Source organism: Phalaenopsis equestris, unplaced genomic scaffold (assembly GCF_001263595.1).
Source record: "Phalaenopsis equestris unplaced genomic scaffold, ASM126359v1 Scaffold000507, whole genome shotgun sequence".
Lineage (NCBI taxonomy): Eukaryota > Viridiplantae > Streptophyta > Magnoliopsida > Asparagales > Orchidaceae > Phalaenopsis > Phalaenopsis equestris.
In genome coordinates, this window is record NW_018164947.1 from 1572581 (window position 1) to 1596016 (window position 23436).

Below are 23436 nucleotides of genomic sequence, written 5' to 3' on the forward strand. Positions count from 1 at the left end.
AGGCAATGTGAATTGCGGAGATCGGACACGTCGACTCTCCGAATTGCGAAGCTGGTGCGCGCAGGAGTGCGAATTGTGCAGAAGGCCACCCTAAGGCTCGGGAAGGTCCTATAGGAATCCATTTTGGGTTTCCTCATGTCGGTTTCATCCTTCTAAGTGTTAGAAGTCGATACCGCACACGCGAAACTCCAAAAGAGGACGGAAATAGGTCGAACTAAAACGAGGCGGGCACCACTTCTAAGGTTCTAAGATAGTCGCAGGAAGACCCCTAAGGCTAGATCCTAACTCCTACGAGAAATACTAGACCTCACGAAAATTGAGGTCAACAATGCTGCTCATTTATTGATGCTCAAACTTTTTATTTATATATTTCTGTTTGTTTATTTTTCTATTGTGTGGCTAGTTTCACCCGTTTTGATTGTGATTTGTTTAGGTTAACATTGTGCTTAGTTTTCTTGAGGATAGAATAAAATTTAGGATTAAAATTGTATTATTTTAAAATAAGTTTTTTTTTTAATTTTTTTATCTTTACTTTCCTACATTGCCCTCTGGGCCAGTTTAAAATGATTTTTCATGCATGGTTATATACCCAAACTAATTGGGCTTCCACAATTAGGGACCAAATAACATTGCATTCGTGTTGTAGGTCCCAAGGGAAAGTAAATTTGCTTCCTCAACTTGATTGGCCAATCATATATTTATTTGCTTATGATATTGTATAGTACAGTTTAAGGTGTTAAGAGGCTCTCTCGAACTAGATGGGAGTCTATGTCCTTTGTTAGGTGATACAACTCTGTAGCTGAGTCGTTTGTTCCTTTTACACTCTGTAGGCGTCTTTGTTATACTCTTGACAGGTGTAAGTCCTATTTCTTTCTTTCTGTTCGAGTTGAATCATAGGAGTTTATACATCTATTTCTTGTGACTTTAAGTCTACTGAATTACTTTCGACAACATAATACATGGGTTACTGACGAGTAATTCATTGTCATGTTGGGCTGACTACTCTCACAACTTAGTAGATTTAGAGTCGTAATGGCATGAGATGACAAATCCATAGAGTCCTAACTAGACCATCTCTATTCATCTAGGATTTTCCTCCCTTATTGACACCCATATTGGGTCCTTCGTATTCCTTTGTCGAGTCTTTATAGTTGTTACATAGGCCCTTTTTGTGGAGAGATGGGTTGTCGTCGGGTTACAATGATTCACCACTTGCTCGATGGTATAGTTGAGCCTTGACATTAGGATGTTTCTCCTCTTGGAATTGTTGAAAATTGCCTTGGCGTCCTATTTTTCATAGGTTTATATAAAACAAACATAATATCTTTTTATCGAGAGTCTTCTTAAGCATTCTCTAAATATAATTAATCACAAGAATACGTCGTCGTGGGAGGTCTTTTTAAACCCAGAATGAAATATGTTTGATTTACGAATGCCTTCTATAATGCTTTTCCCGTATATTTACGAGGGTTGAGTAAGATTTGACTTGTTTTGGACCATTTTTCGTTAGTTCATGTTATGAGGACCGTCTTATAGGATATCTTTGTATTTTTCCCTCTTTATTTTCTTCTTCATATTTGCCCAATTTTGTTTCTTACATTTCCTCACTCTATTTCTTTTTGAGCAAAGACTGTTTGGGAAGGGAGATTTGAAAGATGCAAATACAAAAACAATTGCCAAAAATAAAAAGGGGCGCAAAGTTGCGGACATTATGTTCACAAACAAACCATTTGTTGTTTAACAAGTAACTTGTTAAGTGCTCTATAATATATTTTTTAATAGCTCATATTATATATGCTATATTATTTGGACAAAGTTTGATTAACTAGGTATTATTAATATATAATATTATAATTTAATATCGATATGCTTATTAATTCAGTGCAATTCATTTTTATTTTTATTTATTTCAATAATCTATTTATATTATTTGATTGCAAAAAACCTTAATTTAAACTCATATATTATTATATTTAATAGGTGTAAACTAGTTAGATACTAATATGCAATTTATTTAATTGTTTATTTTTTTAGATTTGTAAAATTATTTGTTTATAATTTTATGTGAAAAGTCAAGTACTCATTTAAATTTTTGGTTATTTATTAAATCCTTGAAGGATTTATTTATTTAATATAAATAAGCCAAGTACTAGATAAATATGATTATTAAATTAAAATAAGCCAAATATAAACAGACAAGTGAAAGCGTGGCTTGACCTCGAGCCGAACATGAAAAACCTTATACATGAGCAAACTGAGCTCAATTCTTGACAACCCTATCGTGTTCTTTGTAGCTATTATTTTCTTCAAGAATCAATCTTTTGTTCTCTGTCCATCTCACCACAGCACTTGCGCAATCTCTTATGTTCAAGACCTGTTCCTTTCATTTCTTTACTAAACCGTTGTTGATCTGTTGCCCCTTTTTTAATCTTGAAGTCTAGTTGATGTTGCTTACTTTTTGCAGTTACTGTCAATTATCCACTTCTCTGGACTCTCTTTCGACATACTACTTTTTTTATCCTACAATTCTCGTTTTCCACGGACTCACGACTCTCTTTTGAATAGCCCGACATACTACTTTTTTATCCTACAATTCTCGTTTTCCACGGACTCACCTTTTTACCAAGAATCACTAGATCTTGTTGATTATTCCAATCTCCAATTTCACCACCCTTTCATTCTTAGCTAATGCTATAAAGATTAGTCAGGGGGCCTTCAGCGCTGTTTATTTCTTCTCCGGAACAGTGGCCATCCGCCTAGCCTATCACTTCTTCATATATTGTTGTGCAAACCATAGCTCATCGTCCGAAGTTTGTCTAGCTGCCTCTAATGCTCCCTCTTAATCATTCCATCTGATCTCTCCATCTAAACTAAGTTTCTCATCTTTTGCTCTAGAGCTGGGGTTCTGATATTGAACTTGATGACCTAAATAAGGCCACAGAGAGGGAAGCACAACATAAATACAGACATGGTGCTCAATTCTATTTTTTAAATGGTGTAGAATAATTATTTGATTGAAGATTGTACATGACTCATAGTCTAGGTAGTAAATTAACATCTAGTTTTCCTATGATATCTAGTGATGATGATCGTGGTGGTGAAGTGCAAATGCATGCCTAAAAATCAATCTTTTTATTTATTTTAGCGAATAGCTGATTAAAACGTCTTTAATTCTGATGTAAAATAGGATAGGTAATTTTTACTTTTTCTATATCATAAACTAAACAATATTTATGATGTATTAACTTTTGAAAGGTAATTTAAAATTTCTTATTCTCTTATTTATTATTTTTATATTATGTTTATTTATATTTTATACATGTTTTATAATTTTAATTATAAGGCTTTGTCCGATGCTATTTCTATTTTATATTTTTAATAATAAAAGTGTCATGTGGCCATATCCGTGCATCATAGTATAATCCTTAACTTTAGCATAGTATAATCTACTTAAAGGGGGGTGTTTGGCTGCCTATAAGATTTAGGTTATATAAGATTTAGTAAATCCAATAAAACCGGATTTATTAAATCCAAATGCTGTTCTTGTCCATTCAATGTTAAATCCATTAAATTCGCTTATAATGTTTAGCATAAATACACTCTTGTGACTTTCTTTCTATATGATAAATCCGTTAAATCCATGTAATAATTGGATTTAATAAATCCGGATTTACGTTAAAAAACTAAGGGAAGGGAAGAAAAATTGAATTTAGCGAAGGATTTAAGTTGTCTGATTATTTGTGTTTGGCTGAATTTACATTAAATAGTACGTAAATCCTGCTCAAATCCAGCTACCAAACACCTCCGAAATTGGTAATTATTTTATTATTTCAATTTTGCACAAAATTCATTCTCGACATGATTTTCAACTATCGAAGAACGAAGTTCACCACTTCTTTTCTTAAGGCGCACTCCAAATCAGGGAACTCTAGCGAGTTTTTTGAACTTCGGAAATGCCAGAACTCATTCCAAGAATTGAGTTCTAGCCAAACGAGTATACCACTAACATTTAATTAAACTAACCCCTTGATGATTGACATGCAATGTGCCTATAATTTCTGGAAGAGGGGTGGTCTTACTTGATACGGAGAAACTCTCACATAAAGTAGAAATTGAGTTACATCATTACTGCAAAAATATGTTATTCAACTGAGCCATGAAATAAAGAATATTTATATCCCCTATAATCATTGTTTCTCATCCCTAGGGAACCTGACTTTGAGCGCTTACAATGAAGACTGTGAATTTGCTGACCCTGCTGGTTCATTTAGAGGTCTTGGCCGGTTCAAGAGGAATTGTTCAAATTTTGGATCATTACTTGAGAAATCCGATATGAAACTAATTAAATGGGAAGAATATGAGGTAATTTTATTCTATTTATATTTATCTTTTTTTAGATATAGTTTAGTAACTTCTAAACTGTAATTTTTTTGCAAGAAGAGTTACAGTTTGTCTAATTAATTGCTAATCAAAGCAAGTAATTGGCTGCCACAACATATTTCAGGATAAGGGAATTGGGCACTGGCGTTTTAGCTGCGTCATGTTATTTCCTTGGAGACCTATTCTTTCTGGTATGTTTTTCTAAGCAGCTACTTGGTTTTCTGAAGCCTCTCACCGTCTTCATATCTTTTAACGTTCGAAAGTCCTCTTAGTAGTATAAAATTGCTGCATTTACATACATACTTCCCTATTCTTATGTATTTACATATCTAACACCTACAATTTAATTTTTACATTTATAACATCCAAATCTTTCATATCAAAGTGTATTTGACCGTTGACAAAAATACTTCTATTTTAACTTTTAGAAGGTGAAATACACCTTTTGATGCATAAGGTGGCATATACGTAAAAGCTGAAGTTTTGGTGTTAGATATGTAAATGCATAAGAATTGAGTGTGCATTTAAATCTTCCTATAAAATTTCTTTGTTTTCAATAGAAGTTTAGGTGTTAGATATGTAAATGCATAAGAATTGAGTGTGCATTTAAATCTTCCCATAAAATTTCTTTGTTTTCCATTCAGCTACTGGATACACGGAATACTATTTTGATATCCATTCGGGAAAGGTCTGCAGGTATTGTGATGGTTGAGCTGTTAATACCCTTCTTTTTGCAAATATTTAAATGTTTGCTTTCTGATTTTTACCTTCTATGCTCTTAAAAGGCATGTGGAGCACTGGAATGTCCCAAAAATGGCTCTTCTGAAGCAAATTTTTAAACCGAGCCGTTGGATATGGGATAAAAGTTGAAAACTCAAACCATATAAAAGTGGAGATCACCATTTACAGAGTAAATATATAGAATTGCAGGTAAATTATTTAGTTGATTTATATTTGAACTGCATGGCTTTTAAGTATTCTACTTGTAGAAGCTTGTACACCATGACATCAATGTACTAGAAGTCAATAATTTATATCTAAAAGCTCACTTAAATTGAGCTCCGCTCCTGCATCTGTGTGCTGTTTTTTACTTTCTGTATTCTAGCTAGAAGGAATTAAGCGGTAAATGACCTTTGGTGTGGATTGATTATTTCAATTATGTTTTTTCTAGGTTCTAAAGACACAAAGACGGATAACTAGAATATTTGGAATCATTGACTGCAATGAACAAACTTATATTTTTGAGATTTTATTCAACAAAGACAATCTCTCTGCATCAAGTTTCTCATTGTTGAGTTTAGAATTTTGATGGGAGGTTTGGCTGGTTTGGAATTTCTTTCTTCCCTTTCAGTTGCTCTCTCCATCCCCTCATCACCACCAATGTTCAAACAGAAAAAGGGGAAGATTTTTATTCATACCACTAATTCTTATGTATTTGCATATCTAACTCCTAAACTTCAATTTTTACATATATATATGCCAACTTACCCATTCATGGAAAGGTGTATTTCACTTTTTTAAAAGTTAAAATAGTGGTACTTTTGGTGTGATATGAAAGATTTGGGTTGTATCAATGTAAAAGTATAGTTTAGGAGTTAGATATGTATATACATAGGAATTGTGTGGTATGTATGTAGATGTCCCCAAAAAAACATTTTATTGAAAATTCTACATCTTCATGTTAGGTTCTTTTGAGATCCATTATGTGTAGCATAAAAAGAACAAAACTAAACAAAGACATATTATTCCTTTGAAAAATAAGCTTATTGGTTTGAACTCAGATAATTGGACTGAGAAGATTTCCTTAGTATATGCATATCATTTTATCAGGCATGTATGAGTGTACGCGCTACTTTCAGTGGGCAGTAGTAACTCTGTTCTTAAGCGAGAACTGAATCTCCTTGTTTTATACCCGTTTCATGTGCTACAATTCTAGAGCATCCCTTGTACATTTGAATTTCTTAGTTTTCTTGCAAATGCGCATCTCTTGTGTACTTTTGAATTTCATATTTCTTTTTGCAAATCTCACTGATCTCAACATGATGGGAAAATCTAAATTGTAATGTCGTTTTTCGAGTCATTGCTGCAAGTAATGAACAAATATCTTAAATTTACGACGACCAAGAAGCGATTTGAGCTCACTTTTATTTTGTATTTTATTTTGTTTTTATTTTGATTTGAAATTAAACATGTTTGACATATTTTATTAAAATATGGTTATTTTTAAAAGCGCTCAAAATAATTTTTTTTAAAAACACGCAAAATACCTAAAATTTATATTTAGTGCTTTCGAAAACATGTTAATTTATTTTTAAAAATAAATTATAAAATATGTAAAAAATACACTAAACAAACATATTTTTAAAATATAAAAATAAAAACAAAAAATAAAATTGTTCCAAAACAACCCCTAAGTTAGGCTGCTTCCCTCATTGTTGAGCTTAAATGGCTCTGCAACCAATTCTGCTATGTCTGCAAGAGAACGGTCTTCCTTCATAATTCTGTAAATTTTTGGAAGAGATATACTGATTGCTGCATCACAAGAGTTAAATATTTACTTTAATGTGAAATCGAAAAAAGAAAAAATCTTTACAGAGGAAACCTATTCATACAATTTTCATGTAATTTAGCTGAGAATTAACGAAAGCTTTAAACTAGGAGTTGTGTTATTGTTTATGGACTGTCTATATTATTTTCCCTTGATTATTTTCATGTGCAATAAATTGTTTCGCAAAACTGCAAAAGTATATATACTGAGTTGGAAATGAAGTCAGAGATTGCCTTCCATATCGTTCTGGGATTCATCTAGAGTTGTTGATATGATCTTCAGAACTTTCTGTAGATTCAGTAAAATAGAGATTTTATTAGATTTAAACAAATAATATTTGAAATTATGAAAATTGTGTTAGTAACAGAGATGAAGGGACGGTTTCAATGTACCAGTATTCTCTCTCCAGGCTTCACCCTTAGTTCTTCGTTCAAGCTTCCAATTTTACTGCACAAGAATGATAGAAAATGAGAGGTAAGTCCTTCTGTTGATGCTAAGTTTGTTAGGCTTGAGATAGTCTTAAGCTTATATAGTTTCAGTCATGCTATGCCGAGGCTTGAAAGTTTTCTTTTTTATTTTTTGACATTAGTGCTTGCATTTTGACCATATGAAAGAAATACAAGTGGAAAAAGAAAAGATAAGGAAAATCATATGATATCACAAAATATCTAATTTTGACCTTTTTGTGGGACTAAGACTCTCTTTGGGAGCACTTTTTAGGTGCGGCGCGGGCATCCCAGTGTCTACCTGATTAAGAGCTGCTTCTCGTCCAGTAGAAACCAGTTGAAGCCAAGTGTGAAGGGTATTTCCTTGCCTTTCCATTCTGCAAAACATTTTACATAAAGAACATGCAAAATCATAAAATTGAGATGAACTGAGACAAAAAAATATATCAAATTAGAGATACAGAAGTGACTAGAGAATACTTAGAATCCATTGGGCAGCTGCTTCATCAGATCCTAGAAGGCAGAAGACCCGCGCCTCAAATTTTACATTTGGTCCCATTGCATCCATTAGCCTGGCCACAAATCTACTGACATCCTGATGAAAGTTGCTTTAATCTTTTCACTTGGTTATGAAAAATAGATTTTTATGGTTAATGGTTTGGTTGCTCTTTACTATTTTGAACTTTTTTTTATGTTAGTTTCCATTAATACTTGACAATATATATTCTTGAACTTCATATTTGTTAAGTTTAGAACTTTTGTCAGAGCTTATTCATTTTAAAATTAATGCAGTCTAATTAAATTTGTTTACTTAAAATCGCTTTTTTGTTGTGGAAGCGATCCTTAAATGGCTTAATGTCGAGTGAATGCGCTTTATATCGAATCAAACAATCAAATAATATCTTTCTCTAATAATCTATTTTCTTGAATCTATCTTGTAGCGAATCAAAAGGTTAGATGTCTAAATTATTCACCTTGTTTGAAATAAAATCAGAGTGCTTGAATTACTTGAGGGCAAAAAGTAAGTACCTAAATAACACCTGTAAAAGCTGAAGAGAAGAACCCATAAATTCCTTACTATATGTTTTTTTAGTTTATTTTTTTGCATGTTTTGATATTTTGTTTTCAAAAGTAAATTTGTTTGTTTTTTAAAACCCTCAAAATATCTAAAAGTTATTTCAAGTATTTTTTAAAACAACTGAACATATTTTAACATACCAAATTTATTTTATTTCAATTAAAAATATAAATAAAATAAAATAAAAAACAAAAAACAAAAGCGATCCCAACTAGCCCCTAGGAAAATGGCCATCCCAGAACCTCGTGAGACTCCAGAAGAGACTACCTTCTTCCCCATGAATGGAGAATCAAAGAGTGCATCTTCATAGCAACAATCATCTGAGAGCAATGCAGTTAGCTGTGACACATTCCTGTTATTGATAGAGTTAAAAAATTTCTCCACCACCTTCTCAGCTTCAGTTTTATTCCTCCAGGCTGACTCTTGCCCTCCATATTCATATCCATCTTGGAAATCCCTGCAATAAATTCTCCAAGATTTAGCTGCTACAAAACTGTAGCCATTACTTGTTTCTCTTCTTAGCTTTAATGAGCTCCTGGGTTTCAATCCTCTATTACTGGCAAATATACTGCTTCTTCCTGATCCTACTGGTGCTCCATCTCTGTGTTTTCTGATTGGTGTAATGGATACCTGAAGCCACTGTGCCTGGAAGCAGGAGGCCATGGAGGCAATCGAAGTGGAAAGGTAAAAGGATTTGAGATTTTGTCTTTTTTTACATTGTGTTTCTCTCTTTTAGAAGGTATGGATAGATTTTTATACTTTTTCTTGCTTGAAATTGGGTTAAGGCATCCTTAAAGCTGCCATTTGCTTGCAGGCAATTTATGCTAACTTCATTCTACAGGCAAATGACACTTTAGTTTGTTTTAGGGGCATCTACATACATACCACCTTACCCATGCATGAAAATATATTTCTCACTTTTAAAGAGTTAAAAAGATGATAATTTTAATTTGATATAAAACATTTGTATGGTATAAATATAAAAAATAAATTTAGTTGTAAGATATGTAAATACATAAGAATTGAGGTATGTATGTAAAAATTGAAGTATAGGTGTTAGATATGTGAATCTATAGGAATCGAGTGGTATGTATGTAAATCTTTTCCTTATTTTTGATGTGGATTCCTTCTGTCAAAGACCCATTAATCAAGCTTATTAGCAATTATAGTTTAGGTTTTTGTGGTGCAGCACTTGATATTTTGTTTAGATGTGTTCTTAGAAATAATATAATTAATTTAAAAAAAAATAAAAACATGCGAAAAAAAATGCATTAAATAAATTTATTTTAAAATAAACATAAAACAATAGTAAAAATTTAAAAATAAAAGTGATCCCAAACAAATCTTGGAAGTTTGAATTGGCTTGAAACTACTTAAAATGATAGGGATATAACTGCATTCACAACACTCAAAATATTAATATTTATAAAATTAGCATCTAGGTTATTTTTTTGAATTATTGAAATGATATATTTACTCGTGCCACGATTAAATCATTTAGAATTTGATAAAAATGAAAAATATTGGTTGAGGTTTAATCCTGAATTTTGATATTTGAGTGAGAATTTGAAAAATGAATGAAAATTGTGCTAAATTTATTAATAGTAATATTTAGGGTGTGATGTATGTAAATGCTCCAAAATGATAATGCTACTCAGAGTATTTTCTAATTTTTTTTTGCAAATTTATTAAATATCCAATATTTTATGAATCGACACGTCATCAACAAATTATCATCTAACATGAGCAATAAATTTTTCAGATTAAAATTCAGGTTCATTAATAACCTCGATTTTAGTAAGTTTATAATCAAGCTGATTGTCTCGACAAGACAAACCTGATATCAAAATTGGTTTGATCAAACTCCTATTAAGCTAAGATCAAAGCCATTAATGTACTTTTGGAGGTTTTAGATTGTCAATTGAATAATCAAATGAACTCTAATTTTGATGTATTTTTATTCAAATTAAGTGTTTTGAAGAGAGGAATCCGAAGAGCCAAAGCTTGCTTAATTTCGAGGACATTAAAGTTCTCAAATCATTAAAAAATTTCATATGATCAAGAGGGATTAATATGAGTCGTCTGAGCATGTGGTTGGAAAAGTTATTTGACAAATGACAAAATGACCTCCCCCTTAGCCTTATAAATAGAACCTCTCTCTACACTTGAGAGGGATGGGGGGACGCGAAGAAAAGAATTCCAGAGCCTATTCTAGACTAAAGATCTAATGAGAACTTCCAACCTACTTAGTTGCCAATCATCATCGACCACAACCCACTAGCCACCCTCAACCATCATTTGTGGCCCTTGCTCATCGCCATTCTGTGACCCCTGTTTACTAACGTCATATCCCGAACATGATTGTAATGTATAATGTCGTATTGAAGAATTCACGATAACTTTGAGCCTTCATAGTCGCCAACTATCTTCGACTACTGTCGACCATCTATGCTTGCCATCGCTGATGACCCTTGCTTATGAACGTTATATCCCAAATATGATTACAACATGTAACATTTGTACTAAAAACCTCGCCAACCAACATCAGCACCTTTACTACCAACCACCATACATCAACAACCATTGCTTACAACCGTCATAGTATGACTACAACTTTTGTTTCTAACTACTGCATTGTTCTGTACGTTGTATACCGAGAAGTGCTGTTTTTGGTGTAAAATTGTACTCTTGTTATGAGAGAAAGGGTGCAATCACCAACTATGACATATACAACCAACTGATGATATTGCAGTATTCAACTATGACATATATGACCAACTACTATTATTACAACTTTCAACCATGACCCCTGTGGTTAACTACTGTTATTGCAGCCACTAACTACGATCTATGTGGCGAACTTCTACTGCCACAACTTCAAATTATGACATCTGTGGCCAACTTACGCTATTGTAGTCACCAAATATGACCATTGCAACCAACTGATGTTCTGCAACTTCCAACCATGATCTTTGTGGCCAAAAACTGCCTGTGCAATAACCAACTGCGATCTATGTGGCTAAATGTTATTGTTACAGCTTCCATCAACAACCTCTGTGGCAAACTGATACTATTGTAGTCACCAACTATGACTTTTGTGGCTAACTGACAATATTGCAACTTCCAACCATGACCTTTTTGGTAAACAATTACTTATGCAACAACCAATTACGATATATGTGCTATTATTATAACTTTCAACTACGGTCTCTGTGGTCAACTACCGCTATTGCAATAACGACTACGACCAATGTGAATGGCTACTACAATTACAACTTCCAACTATATATTATGTGACCAACTGACACTATTATAGTAACTAATTACGGTCTTTGTAGCCAACTGAATATATTGAGGCTTCCAACCGCGACCTTTGTGGGCCTAAAGATCGAAGGCCAGAACATTTAGAACCAACAAACTCACCCTAAAGACATAGTCGTATGCCAAAAAGATCACAACCTTTACAGAAGGATGCATCAATGATAAAAAAGAGAGAAATCGTTTCATCTTTTTAGCTTCATGAGGTCTGAAAGACTCGATGGTTTTTTTGTCAGTGAAAAATAGCCTTGATTGATCGACGGGTGCCCTGTATCTGCTACACTATTCAAGATAATGCATTGGCTATTGGACTTGCAAAGAAAATCAAGATAAAACTTGGTTAACCTCTTGACGCTATAATGTCAAAGGCTAGCGTTATGGTCACAAGAGAAGACCACAATGTCGTGTTTCTAGTGATAGAGAACATGACATTGGACTATACGGTAAGGGCTAATGCGGTGACACATGAACAATTGTCACAAATTTAGCACCATGTTGAGATCGACATTATCACCAAATACTACAGATCTAACATCGTGGTGCTAAGAAGTAGCGTCAGAGCAAAATTGAGTGCTGCAAACTTAGTGCTGCAAACTAGCGTCAGAGCAAAATTGAGTGCTGCAAACTTGCACCATTGTGGAAGCAATGTTACACAACTATTGGCAAAGGGTAAAATGATGGCCACATACTGAGAAAATGGCATCAAACCATTATTCTAAACATAAAAAAAAAATCAACGCCATGGCATCCAAAGGAATAACATCACAATGCTAGGGCATGTCTAAGGCTCTCTGATGAAGCACTCAAAATGAGATGCAATAATATCGTGAAAATGAGGGGAACTTAACTTAGGTCTTCTTTAACAACAATATGACCTGGCTCCTTTAACAGAAAGCCTAAGGATTTTATAGAAAGGAAATCTTAAAGAGAAAGGATTTTCACCTCTACGATAGTTGAATGCGGCCAAAGCTTTAAATTCTAGTTGACTGCTTTAACAGCTCCAACAATCACCATGACTAGCAATGCCAGTGTCGAGAGGCTCCACCAAAAGGAGTAGAGGATGACGGGGAAGCAAGATAACCACAAGCTCTTGTAGATGGAAGATGAGGAAGTTGTCTGAATCTCCAACCAAAAAACCAATGGCTTCAAAAAGTTTAACAAGTCTGAACCAAATAAAAAAAGCCTTACCCTGGGGTAGCTTAAGACTGCTTCTTTTATAGGTAAAGAAAGGCGATGCAACACTGTGGCACCAGACATGACAGTGGGGTGCTGATGACATGGCAGATGCCACATCAACTGATGCGATAGTGTGCAAAATCAAAGCCTAACCCTAGGTAAATTGAGGCACCATGCAATTTGAGTATCTGGCTAGGACCATGCCACCCAACAAGAGCTGCTTCACCAATAGGGAAAGAAATGGTATGATCTAGTGTAGTTATCCATTACCACACCTTAGGAGCTGTACCAAAGAAAGGATGAGAATTCAGATGAGGATAATGATGAGTAGGAGGGAGGAGAGGTTTTTGTTTTTTGTTGGATGGTATATTTCTTTCATGATTTAATAGAAGTGGCGAGTTGATTAATTTGTAGTTGATGCACCTGTTCTACATTGTACTTGTAGCTTCTCTAGATTTATATTACAAAAATAATGTTGTGTCGACTTACACTCAGTATAGCATGTTATACATGGTTATTTATTTAGTAATGTGTTGTTTTGTTATCTTGCTGATGTGAAAAATGCCACATCAACAGGCCCATAACAACTATCTGATCAGGAGTCGCTATCAAGGCTTGAATTGCAGAGCAATGGAACACTGGAAAGAAAGCTGTGTTGCTGCAACTCTAGACATGGAGTTGTGGCATTGTTGAAGTGTCTAATTCCACATCAACACTTGTAATGATGTCCGTTTGATTATAGACAACATGATTTAAAAATATCAGGGCGCCGAGCCATTAGACCTTGCACCACAATGCCGATGTGGCAAATGCCACTAAGTACAACAGGAGATCCAACCAAGCCACAAAAAATAGATTTTTAGCATCGCGGTGCTCTGGATAACTTCGAGACAAATAATGATCTTATTGTTGGAGTTAGCATAAAATTGAATACCATGGAACTCTTTAGTAATTTTTAGAGAATTTATAGATATCTTTAGCTCAAGCACATCAATACACCAAGGCTTATATTTTTTATTGAGATGAAGGAGTCTATTAAGGGAATTAGGATGAGCAATCTCCCTAATATTCCAACAAATAAAATTAATCATGTCAAAAATTTTTTGCTTTCCCACTAGTAAACCTAGAGGGAGACTCCCAAAATTTGTGAAGTACCACCAACAACTATAAAGTTATCATCTTGCAAGTTCTTGAGCTCCAAATTGCCTTTCTTTTTCTTCCTTGCTTTTTGAACCTGTCGCTCCTCTTCCATAAGTAGTTGGAGGTCATTGGTGTTTATATTCTCCTATGGGGATCTGGGGATTTGAAGTGAATATGTTGTAGTGCATTGCTCATAAAAGTCAGGAGCTTGCCCTTTATCAAGGGGAACAGTGGGAATAGTAGGCTCTTGATCATCAACCAAATTAGGATGGGTGGGCTCTTTAAGGGTAGCATCTTCCATCTTGTCTTAATTCAACAAATGTGTCCCTCCAAGAAAAGATTCTTGAACCTGAGGACCTCCAACTTCCATAGGTCCCTCCTGCCCAACATCACCCAAACTCCTATCAACATCTTGTCTATTAGTAAGTGTCTCCACCACATGACACTGAGTATCGACATGTGGATCATCAAAATGAATAGGGGTAGTAGCTCTAAGTTCGGGATGAATTCTGAAACACTTATCCTGAGTATGTCCAAACATTCTACAACTTCCACAATAATATGACCTATACTCCATGATAACAGACTACAAGTATCCATTATGAGCAGTACCAATCCATATTTCATGAACTTCAGGTAGGGTGATATCCCTTTCAATCAGAATTTTTGCAACAGAAGGTCTAGTGAGGTTGTATGTGGAAACATCCAGCTTCATAGGTCTTCCAAGTGTGGCCCCAAGTGAAAAGAGAAATTGATGATTAAAAAAGTGTAGTTGAAAACTAGGAAATTTAAACCATATTGGAACAATGGGTGGCTCTTGACTAGGGTCAAAATTTGGGGACCACCTAAACAACTTCATGGAATTGCCTTCAATGTTGATATACTATTTGGAGAAAATCTTAGCATAATTTGCTTCTTTAGTTAAGTGGATCATTACATGTCTCCCATCAAAAACTCTAACTTTCCAGTCTCCCACAAGCTTGAGGTCTTCAAAATATTTCATGATGAGTGAGTGAATGTGTGCGTGTGTGTGTGTGTGTGTTATTTGAGAGTATATTAACATTGACTTACAAGAAAATTATTTTTTATTGTGATGTCAGATTTATGAGCTATCTTTAAAATATTTTTCAAATTCCTTTGTCACAAAATTACCCTTAGATCATTGGTTGCATACAATTTATTAATAAAACCATTAACAGATTTATCTAGATGCTTAGGGATAGATCATACCACTAATTAAGAACACATTTTCCCTACCATAAATTTTGCATGTAATAATCTTATTAATAGATCAATAAGTAATATGAATCATATAAATAATGGCTATTAACCAAAAAATCCAATTGATATCATTGACTTGCCTATTCATATAGATTTAATATATTTTCATTTTTATTCACACAATGTATACATGAATTATTTAGATAAATTTTTCTTTGAATTATGAAAAATAAAAAATTAATATCGATCCACATAGATGATATTAAATATTTATATATGAAGATTTTATTTTAGTTACAATCAAACAAAAATAATTTTTAACTAGTTCTTAAAAATTGATCCTAAAGAAATCAAGCTCTTAATAAATTTATGAGAAGGTTAAATAATCAATCTTAAGAGATAGTCTTTTAGTAGAAACTAAAATTCTCCAAATTTTAACATGCCATATTTAAGATTATATTATGGGAAAGCTCAGGATATCTGCAATCATTTTATAAATAGTACTAACATCTCAGTTGAACCTCCTTTGTTGGCTGCTTAGTTATTTAATCTCTTAAGACTCATCATCAATATAAAATTTTAAAATAATAAATAAATCATAAATTCGTAAAAATTTATGATTTATTTGTTATGAATTACATCAACCAATCTCATAATTGGTATAAGATTACTTGAATTCACATTCTTGTTTAAAAGAGGAGTGCTAATATAAGCCATCATCAATGTCATTATAGAAATTGTTAAATAAAAGTTTATTGATAGGTTTAAATTTGAAGAGAGATTTGCATCCTTTGATTTTTCCATCTTATTTTGATAAATAAGAAGTCTGTTATATGTGAAGTACTTGATTATTAAACAAAAGATTTCTTTTTAAAGTTTCTATTCCTCTTATGTTTCTCTTCCTATTTGATGACTACTTGTGTGGAGGTTCACAAACTTTAGAGTATTCCAAGAACAAAAAGAAATTTAGCACTGATATATTATTTGTAGAGGCCAACTTCAACATATCTATATATTTGTATCTATTATATTAATTCTATTTCATAATTTTAATATCCATAGTTTTTTTTCTTAAATTTCTTCTTTGATTTTATAATAATTAGAGGTTTATGATTATTATCATAATAAGAACTCAGGTCATCTCACTCTTATTGCGTCTTTATTCTCATACTTGTGTTCAACAATAGTGAAATGCTTATTATTGTTTGCCTGTAAGTATTTTAAGAAAAATTCATTTGATCATTTATTCTGTATTCATTTAATAGAAAATTATTCTTATCCATATTGGATTATAATTACTCTATGTTAATGGACCTAGATATATTCTGAAGTTTTAAATAGTAGAAAACTATTTCAATTATGTTTGGCTTTGTGATTTTTTTTTTGAGTTTTTATAAAAAAAACATACATCTCTTATGATTAATTTATAACTTTTAATTATATAGAAAATCTTCTTTAATAGCTAAGATAATAAATTCTCTTTTTCTTAAAAAAATGATACTCTACATATAACAATTTAGCTTTGAAAATTAAATGCATAACAATTTAGCTCTAACATCCACTTACGGTTTATTGGACTGACTGTTAGCTTAAATGTTTAATGAGCTATTAGGAACCACTTTATATTTTAAAAAAATAGAAACTTAAGGGTAGGACTAGGATATATTAACCAAAATAGAGAAAGTGTGTCAATCTATGATCTACTAGGTAAATAAATAAAAAAAATATTTAATGAGCAGCTTAAGATTTAGAAATACAAGCGCCGAACAACAAACGGCGAGAAAACCATAGGAAAAATAAGAGTTGAGTTAATAAAATATTTATTACATTGACCAGAGCTTAAAATATCTAATGAACAATTAAAATTGATTAGATAACCTATGAGATATAATCTTAAGGGATAGACTTTGCTACTAGCTAACCCAAAGGAAATGTGGCGCAACCTAAGATCTATCAAACTTACCAAATGATAGAATATCAAACAAATTATTAGAATTGACTATGAAGCTTAAGAAAGAGAATCCTAAAGGATGGACAATGATCAACCAACCAACTAAAAGGAAGAATGGTGCAACCTATGATCTATAAGATTAACTAAAAAGCTAAATGTCTAATGAGCTACTATGATCAACATGGAGGGATGGTGCATCCTAAGATCTACTGATTAACTATATAATATAATGTGAAATGAGGTCCCTTCAATCTAAGATATAAGATTCCATGACAAAAGAATGAGCTTCAATTTGAGATCTAAGAAGACACATAGAAGTGAAATCACTTCAATATGAGTTTAAGAAAACATAAACGTTTCAACTTGACATCTGGATCATAAAGAATGAATTATAACGTGATTGCATATGAGAAATTACATCATATTGAATTCAACTTATAGTTCTAAATAGAAATTTTATTTAAAAGAAAAAAAAAATAAAGACATTAATCTTTATAAGCACATCCAAACTTAGGCTATGATGTAACGAGTTAGAAAGAGGCATATAATTGTGTATGGTTAGGGAACCAACTTTATTAGATTACTATATTAGTAAAGAATTTCTAAAAAAATAATCTTAAAATAAGATATTCATCATATTCATAGTATATGTAATCAAGTTTTTGGAGGAGTGTAAAACTAGGAAAAATGCAAACACTTAAGCACAAGAAGGAAGGGTGGCTCTACCACATAGTTGTAATTTTAATAAAAAAAAGTTTAATGAGATACTCTTGAATAAGTTATCCATCTTGACCATGGTATCATGACCTAATAATGAGAGGAGGACTTAATCATGTGAAACACATGCCAACCAAAATTATAATCTAACTTTATTTTGGGGCAAAACCAAAATAGTTATAATAAATGAAATAGACTTTTGGTTTTGGTAACTTAATGAGGACTAAATAAACACCATAAAGAATTATGCTTTATAAAATTTTTGGATTATGGTAACTTGGATGCAAACAAAATTGAATTAGGAAGAGAAGAATAATATTTAAACTACATTATAATTGATGGTTTAGATGATACACAACATTACAAACTTTTTTAGGAATATGTGTGATTTCTATAACATCCCAGAGATAAAGAAAAAGGTATGGGGTGACTTGCGATTTTTAAAAAATAATTATTAGTCAATTGGTATTATTTTTATTTTTATTTATTATTATTAATTTTGTTTATGTCTTAATATAAAATTAACTATATTCAAAATTATAAGTGTGTTTTATTTTAATTTTTATTTAATATGACATAAAAAAGTTCATATAGTACTAGTGATGACAATAAGGGTAGGGCAAACATAGTGATGGGAGGAAATAGAACAAACTAGGGACTCACTAACACTGAAAGCGTGGATGAAGAAATCATTAAAAGATCAAGTTTGAGATACAATTTCCTTGCACACACCTTTGTGACATAGGAGGATAATTTCCACCTAAATATGACAAAGCATTTTGATCCTCGCCAACCATTTTAATAATATTGATTTATAGTTGAGAAGAAAGAAAAAAAGTGGAATCATAGGGAAGCAAGAGAAGTAAGAAAAGGCAAGAAAATCACAAAATAGAAATGGAATATAAAAAGAAAATGATAGAAGAGAAGGCAATTTACAAGTAAAATTATATGAACCTCAATAGCCTCAACTCATTTCACACAAGCTTTTCAATGAAAAATCTAAAATTTCAACAAAATCCTTGAATTATTTGATAATTATTATGTGATCACTTTGGATGTGTAAACAATATGAAATTTTTGACTACGTCAAACTAGAAGTATTGTTGTCTTCCATAAAGAACATTGAATCTTGCAAGCCACATTAGAAGTAATATAATTTCATCAATTAAAAAATGTGGTTAGAAGGTGAAATTGTAAGTTAAGTTTGAATTTTATTCATATTTAAAAAAAAGATTATTATCAATGATTTCAAGCTTTTCAATGTGTGCTGGTAATTCAAAAAAAAAAAACATGAAGGTTATGTTATTAATTTCTTAAGGATTGTTTTCTTTTACAATTTGATAAAACGATCAATGGTGATAAAACAATCATAGAATTAGATGGGGGCTCCTAAATGACACAAATAAAATTATTTTTATGAGTAAACTTCAAGATTTAAAAATTTGGGATGTTCATAATTTGGGATGTTCATGAAGAATGTTCATGAAGAAGCAAATTCTATGCGGGATAAAGTAATAAACACTATTAAACAAGTGGCGAAAGTTGTAGTTAGAGAATCAAAAGAAAATGTTTCTATAAATAAAAATAGCTGGTGATGGAATAATAATATGCAAGAAAAGATAAAATATAAGAAGTTATTTTATAAAAATTGGTTTAAATGTAAAAGCTTAAAGAACTAGAAAAAATATTAAATAACCAGTAGGGAGTCTAAGAGAACAATCTGTGACACTAAAAATTTTACTTTTAGTGATCTTTATAATATATTATATATTAAAGAGGTTCAATTAGATGCTAAAAAAAGTGAAGAACATATTTATAAACTAGCAAAAAATAGAGAAAAAAAGTAAAGATTTAACTCAAGTAAAGTTTATTAATGGTGAAAATAAAAAGTACTTTTCTTAGAAAATGATATTCAACATAAGTGCGCGAGTTATTTTGATAAATTGTTTAATGAAGTTTCTAAAAATACGATCGATCTTAGTGATCTAATTATCGTTAATAATAATAAAATATTTCATTTTTACCTTCATATTAGTAAAAAAAAAGTTTAGGAAGCGCTTTAAATAAAATCATGGGTGGTAAGTCTATAGGATCTGATGATATCCCAATTGAAGTGTGGAAATATATAAAAGATTTGGGAGTTTTTTTGGCTTACTAAGCTCTTTTATATTATTTTAAAAGCAAAAAAGATGCTTGAGGAGTAGAGAAAGAGTATTTTGGTCCTTATTTTTAAGAATAAAGGGGATGCACAAGAATGTGCAAATTATAGAGGAATTGATGCGTCATTCTTTAAAATTATGGGAGAGGGTAATTGAACGTAGGTTAATACGTATAACAAAAATTTCTCATATACAATTAGGATTTATGCAGGGTAGGTTTACTATAGAAGCTATACATTTATTGAGAGGTTTGATGGAGAAGTTCATAGAGAATAAGGATGATTTACATCTGATTTTTATTGATTTAGAAAATGCTTATGGTAAAATTCTAAGAGAAATCCTTTGGAGATTTCTAAAGAAGAAAGGTGTTGATATGATTTCTATTCAAGTCATTAAAGAGATGTATACATATTATTTATTGGAAACCGTGTACTAAAAATATTCAAGATCTAAAAACTTAAATTATGATTAAATTATAATTATATGTTCAATGTAATAGTTGTTTATCAATCTTTCGGTATTTAGGCACATTACTCTAATACCTTCATTTTTCATCTTAAAAAAAAAAATTAATGAATTAAAGGTGATACAATCTCAAACTTTCTTAGCACCTCCCCATTCACTCTTTAGTCCCAAAAACTTTATTACAACTTTCGCGAAGATTTTGGGCTATAATATCATATATTTTAATTGCAATTTGAACCTCAACAATTCCTATTTTTTTCACCAAACTCAAAATCTATTCCAACCTAATGGTTCTTGATGTGCCAACTACTCATCCAAGTCTACATTTTACTCTAAAAGACATTGATCAAGGATTTAAACCATATTAGATTCCATCCGGTTTCCCTCTTCTCCTACTTAATCTTTTCATAAATAACTTCATTTTTAACATAAATGTGCTAAAATAACCATTATCACACATCAATTTTATGTAGCAAATAAATAATTAAAAAAAAACTTATTGAAGATGTGAAACATTTTAGACTTGCAGAGAATGAGAAAGTGAGATGAAACCATGTACTTCTCTTCTCCAACCACTGGTTATAAGTTGATATGTTGCTTTCCACAACATGGTTGGTCTATGCCCATCAATCTATAATATAAACAAATATTGGTAATTTATGTTGATATATAGTAAGATTGAACGATAGAGATCTGATATTTGATCTTATAACTTTAGTTTAATTCTCCCTTCATAATTGCACGTTGATAAGTGCAACAAACCTAATTGAACTCCTAAAACAATCTTTAAAATACATTCAAAATCATTTTTTTCTTAAATTTTAAATATTTTGAGAGTTTTTAAAAATAATTATATTTTATTTTAGTGTATCTAGCAATTTTTGTCTAAAATTAATTAATTAATTAATTAATTAAAATTGAAAAATAAAATCAAAACAAAAATGACTCCTATTAATGTCTAATTAATCATTAGTGAAACGTATTTGTAATGTGGCCATGTAAAGCATTATCATAAATTGTTAATTTATTGAAAAAATAAATTTCATAATTTTTAGTATTGGAAGAAGACATAGCCTTCCAAATATGAAGTTGAATCAAAACTAAGAGTCCGTTTGGGGCAGCTTATTTGGTGCGGTGGCGTTTTGAAAACGCACCTGAACTATTTGAGTAAATTGCGTTTTGGCAGCTTATACGTTTTCAAAATGCTGAAAACAACATTTTCACACCTCACCTGTTTAGGTGCGGTGACAGCTTTCTAGCTGCGGTCTGACTTTTCTTAAAAAAATAAAAAATTTGTAGTTGCTACCGCACCTAGCTTATCGGTAGATTATTTTTAATCAAATTATTCAATAAGCTGCAGCTGCCCCAAACATACCCTAAATCATTAAGAATGAGGTGATATAAGAAACATCAAGACCGACAAGAATGAAATATTCTCCAGCTTCGCTCAAATATCTCCAAGTAGCAAAATATTAAGTTACGAATGTTGCACCTAAGTTTTTATACTTATATGTGTAGCATCCATGTTGCACGGATACATATTTAGGGACATGGATATGATGCGACACGAACCCATGATTTTTTTTATTTTCTTAAATCATAGAACACAAATATGTTGTGTATAATAAGATAAATGTATCACACATTTCTTATATATTTACAAATCTAACACTCTAATTTTGTTTCTCACGTATATCACATTAAAAATATCACTATTTTTACTTCTAAAGAATGTAATACACCTTTTTTCGTGTATGCATAAGACGGCATACGTAAAAAATTGAAGTTTAGGTGTTAGATATGCACATAAAAAAGAATTTTAAAAGTTATAAAAGATAAATAAAATTTTTAAAAATAGATAAAAATTATAAAAAATCTTCCTCATAAAAGTTATAAAAAATAGATAAATACTAAATATGCAAAATGTTAAGGATAATAATGAAGAGATATTAATCAATTTAAAGTACTAACTTTCAAAAGCTAAAGTGTCCAAACACATTATTTAGTTTTTGAAAAAAAAAAAATTAACTGATTTATATTTAACTGATTTATATCATCACGATCATCACGATAATTTTAATTTTGAAATAAAAAATAGAATAATTTCTTTAAAAAAGTATTCTTAAGAATATAATTGTTTTAAAATATTTTAAAAAAAAATCATTGATTAATTAAGGGCACAGGTGTCTAACACGTATCTCTTCTTCTAAATATTATTTAAATTAGATATTTCTATATCATGTCGGACATATGTCGTAACCGTATCAAATGTTTCTTCGTGTTCTACTCTAGATCGCTTCTTAATTAGAGGTATCATCACATCATATCATAATACTTTGGTGCTTAAAACATATGCAGGAAGAAGTGTACTTTATATTCAAAAAAGGGTAATACTGTTCTATTTAATGTGATATTAAAGATTTGAATGTTATGTGTGTAATTATGAGAGCAAACATGATATTATATGAAAGTAGAAATGAATATGTAAAAAATATGGTAGAGAGAGAGAGAGAGAGGGAATTTCAAAGAATGATTGAAATTTTCTTCTTTTTTTCTGCTGTATACAAAAAATAGACAACATGAATCTCGAGAAAATCTGATAGTATTAATAAAAAAAGACGTTCCTCTAATGAAATGTTGAAGAACTCATAAAACCAACTGGTTGAAGAACCACCAACCGACTGACAATCAGCCAATCGAAGGAGTGGTGGCTGACCTAAGGGCCAGCTAGGTCTATTGAAAACAATTATTCATCCGAGCAATCAAAGAAAGATCTAGTCCCCCCAACAACTCTCTCCAGAATATAAGCTTATTTCTGATAGCCCCAAAACCGTCAG

At 31.5% G+C, this 23436-nt stretch overlaps 2 protein-coding genes across 2 annotated transcripts in view; one reads left to right on the top strand and one right to left on the bottom strand.

Moving 5' to 3' along the window:
• LOC110028298 overlaps positions 1-5438 on the top strand; it is a 24210-nt gene extending 18772 nt beyond the window's left edge. Inside the window, exons 2-5 of the mRNA XM_020730091.1 lie at positions 4208-4362; positions 4505-4571; positions 5025-5076; positions 5166-5438. Coding sequence (XP_020585750.1) covers positions 4208-4362; positions 4505-4571; positions 5025-5076; positions 5166-5250 — 359 coding nt within the window. The 3' untranslated portion in view covers positions 5251-5438. The remainder of the gene's footprint in view (positions 1-4207; positions 4363-4504; positions 4572-5024; positions 5077-5165) is intronic.
• A 1352-nt stretch (positions 5439-6790) lies between these two features.
• LOC110028263 lies at positions 6791-9162 on the bottom strand. Its single transcript, XM_020730033.1, has 6 exons — positions 8720-9162; positions 7855-7969; positions 7676-7751; positions 7321-7375; positions 7162-7216; positions 6791-6912 (listed from the first exon to the last, which is right to left on the bottom strand). Exons 1-6 carry the CDS (start codon positions 9113-9115, stop codon positions 6791-6793), a joined length of 819 nt encoding a protein of 272 aa, XP_020585692.1. The 5' UTR covers positions 9116-9162.
• Positions 9163-23436: the final 14274 nt, after the last annotated feature.

Coding starts and splice junctions, on each gene's coding strand:
- LOC110028263 (XM_020730033.1), bottom strand. CDS start 9,115: ATGGCCTCCTGCTTCCAGGCACAGTGGCTTCAGGTATCCATTACACCA. Junction 7,752..7,854: donor AGCTGCCCAATGGATTCTAA/GTATTCTCTAGT, acceptor AATGTTTTGCAG/AATGGAAAGGCAAGGAAATA. Junction 6,913..7,161: donor ATCCCAGAACGATATGGAAG/GCAATCTCTGAC, acceptor CTTGTGATGCAG/CAATCAGTATATCTCTTCCA.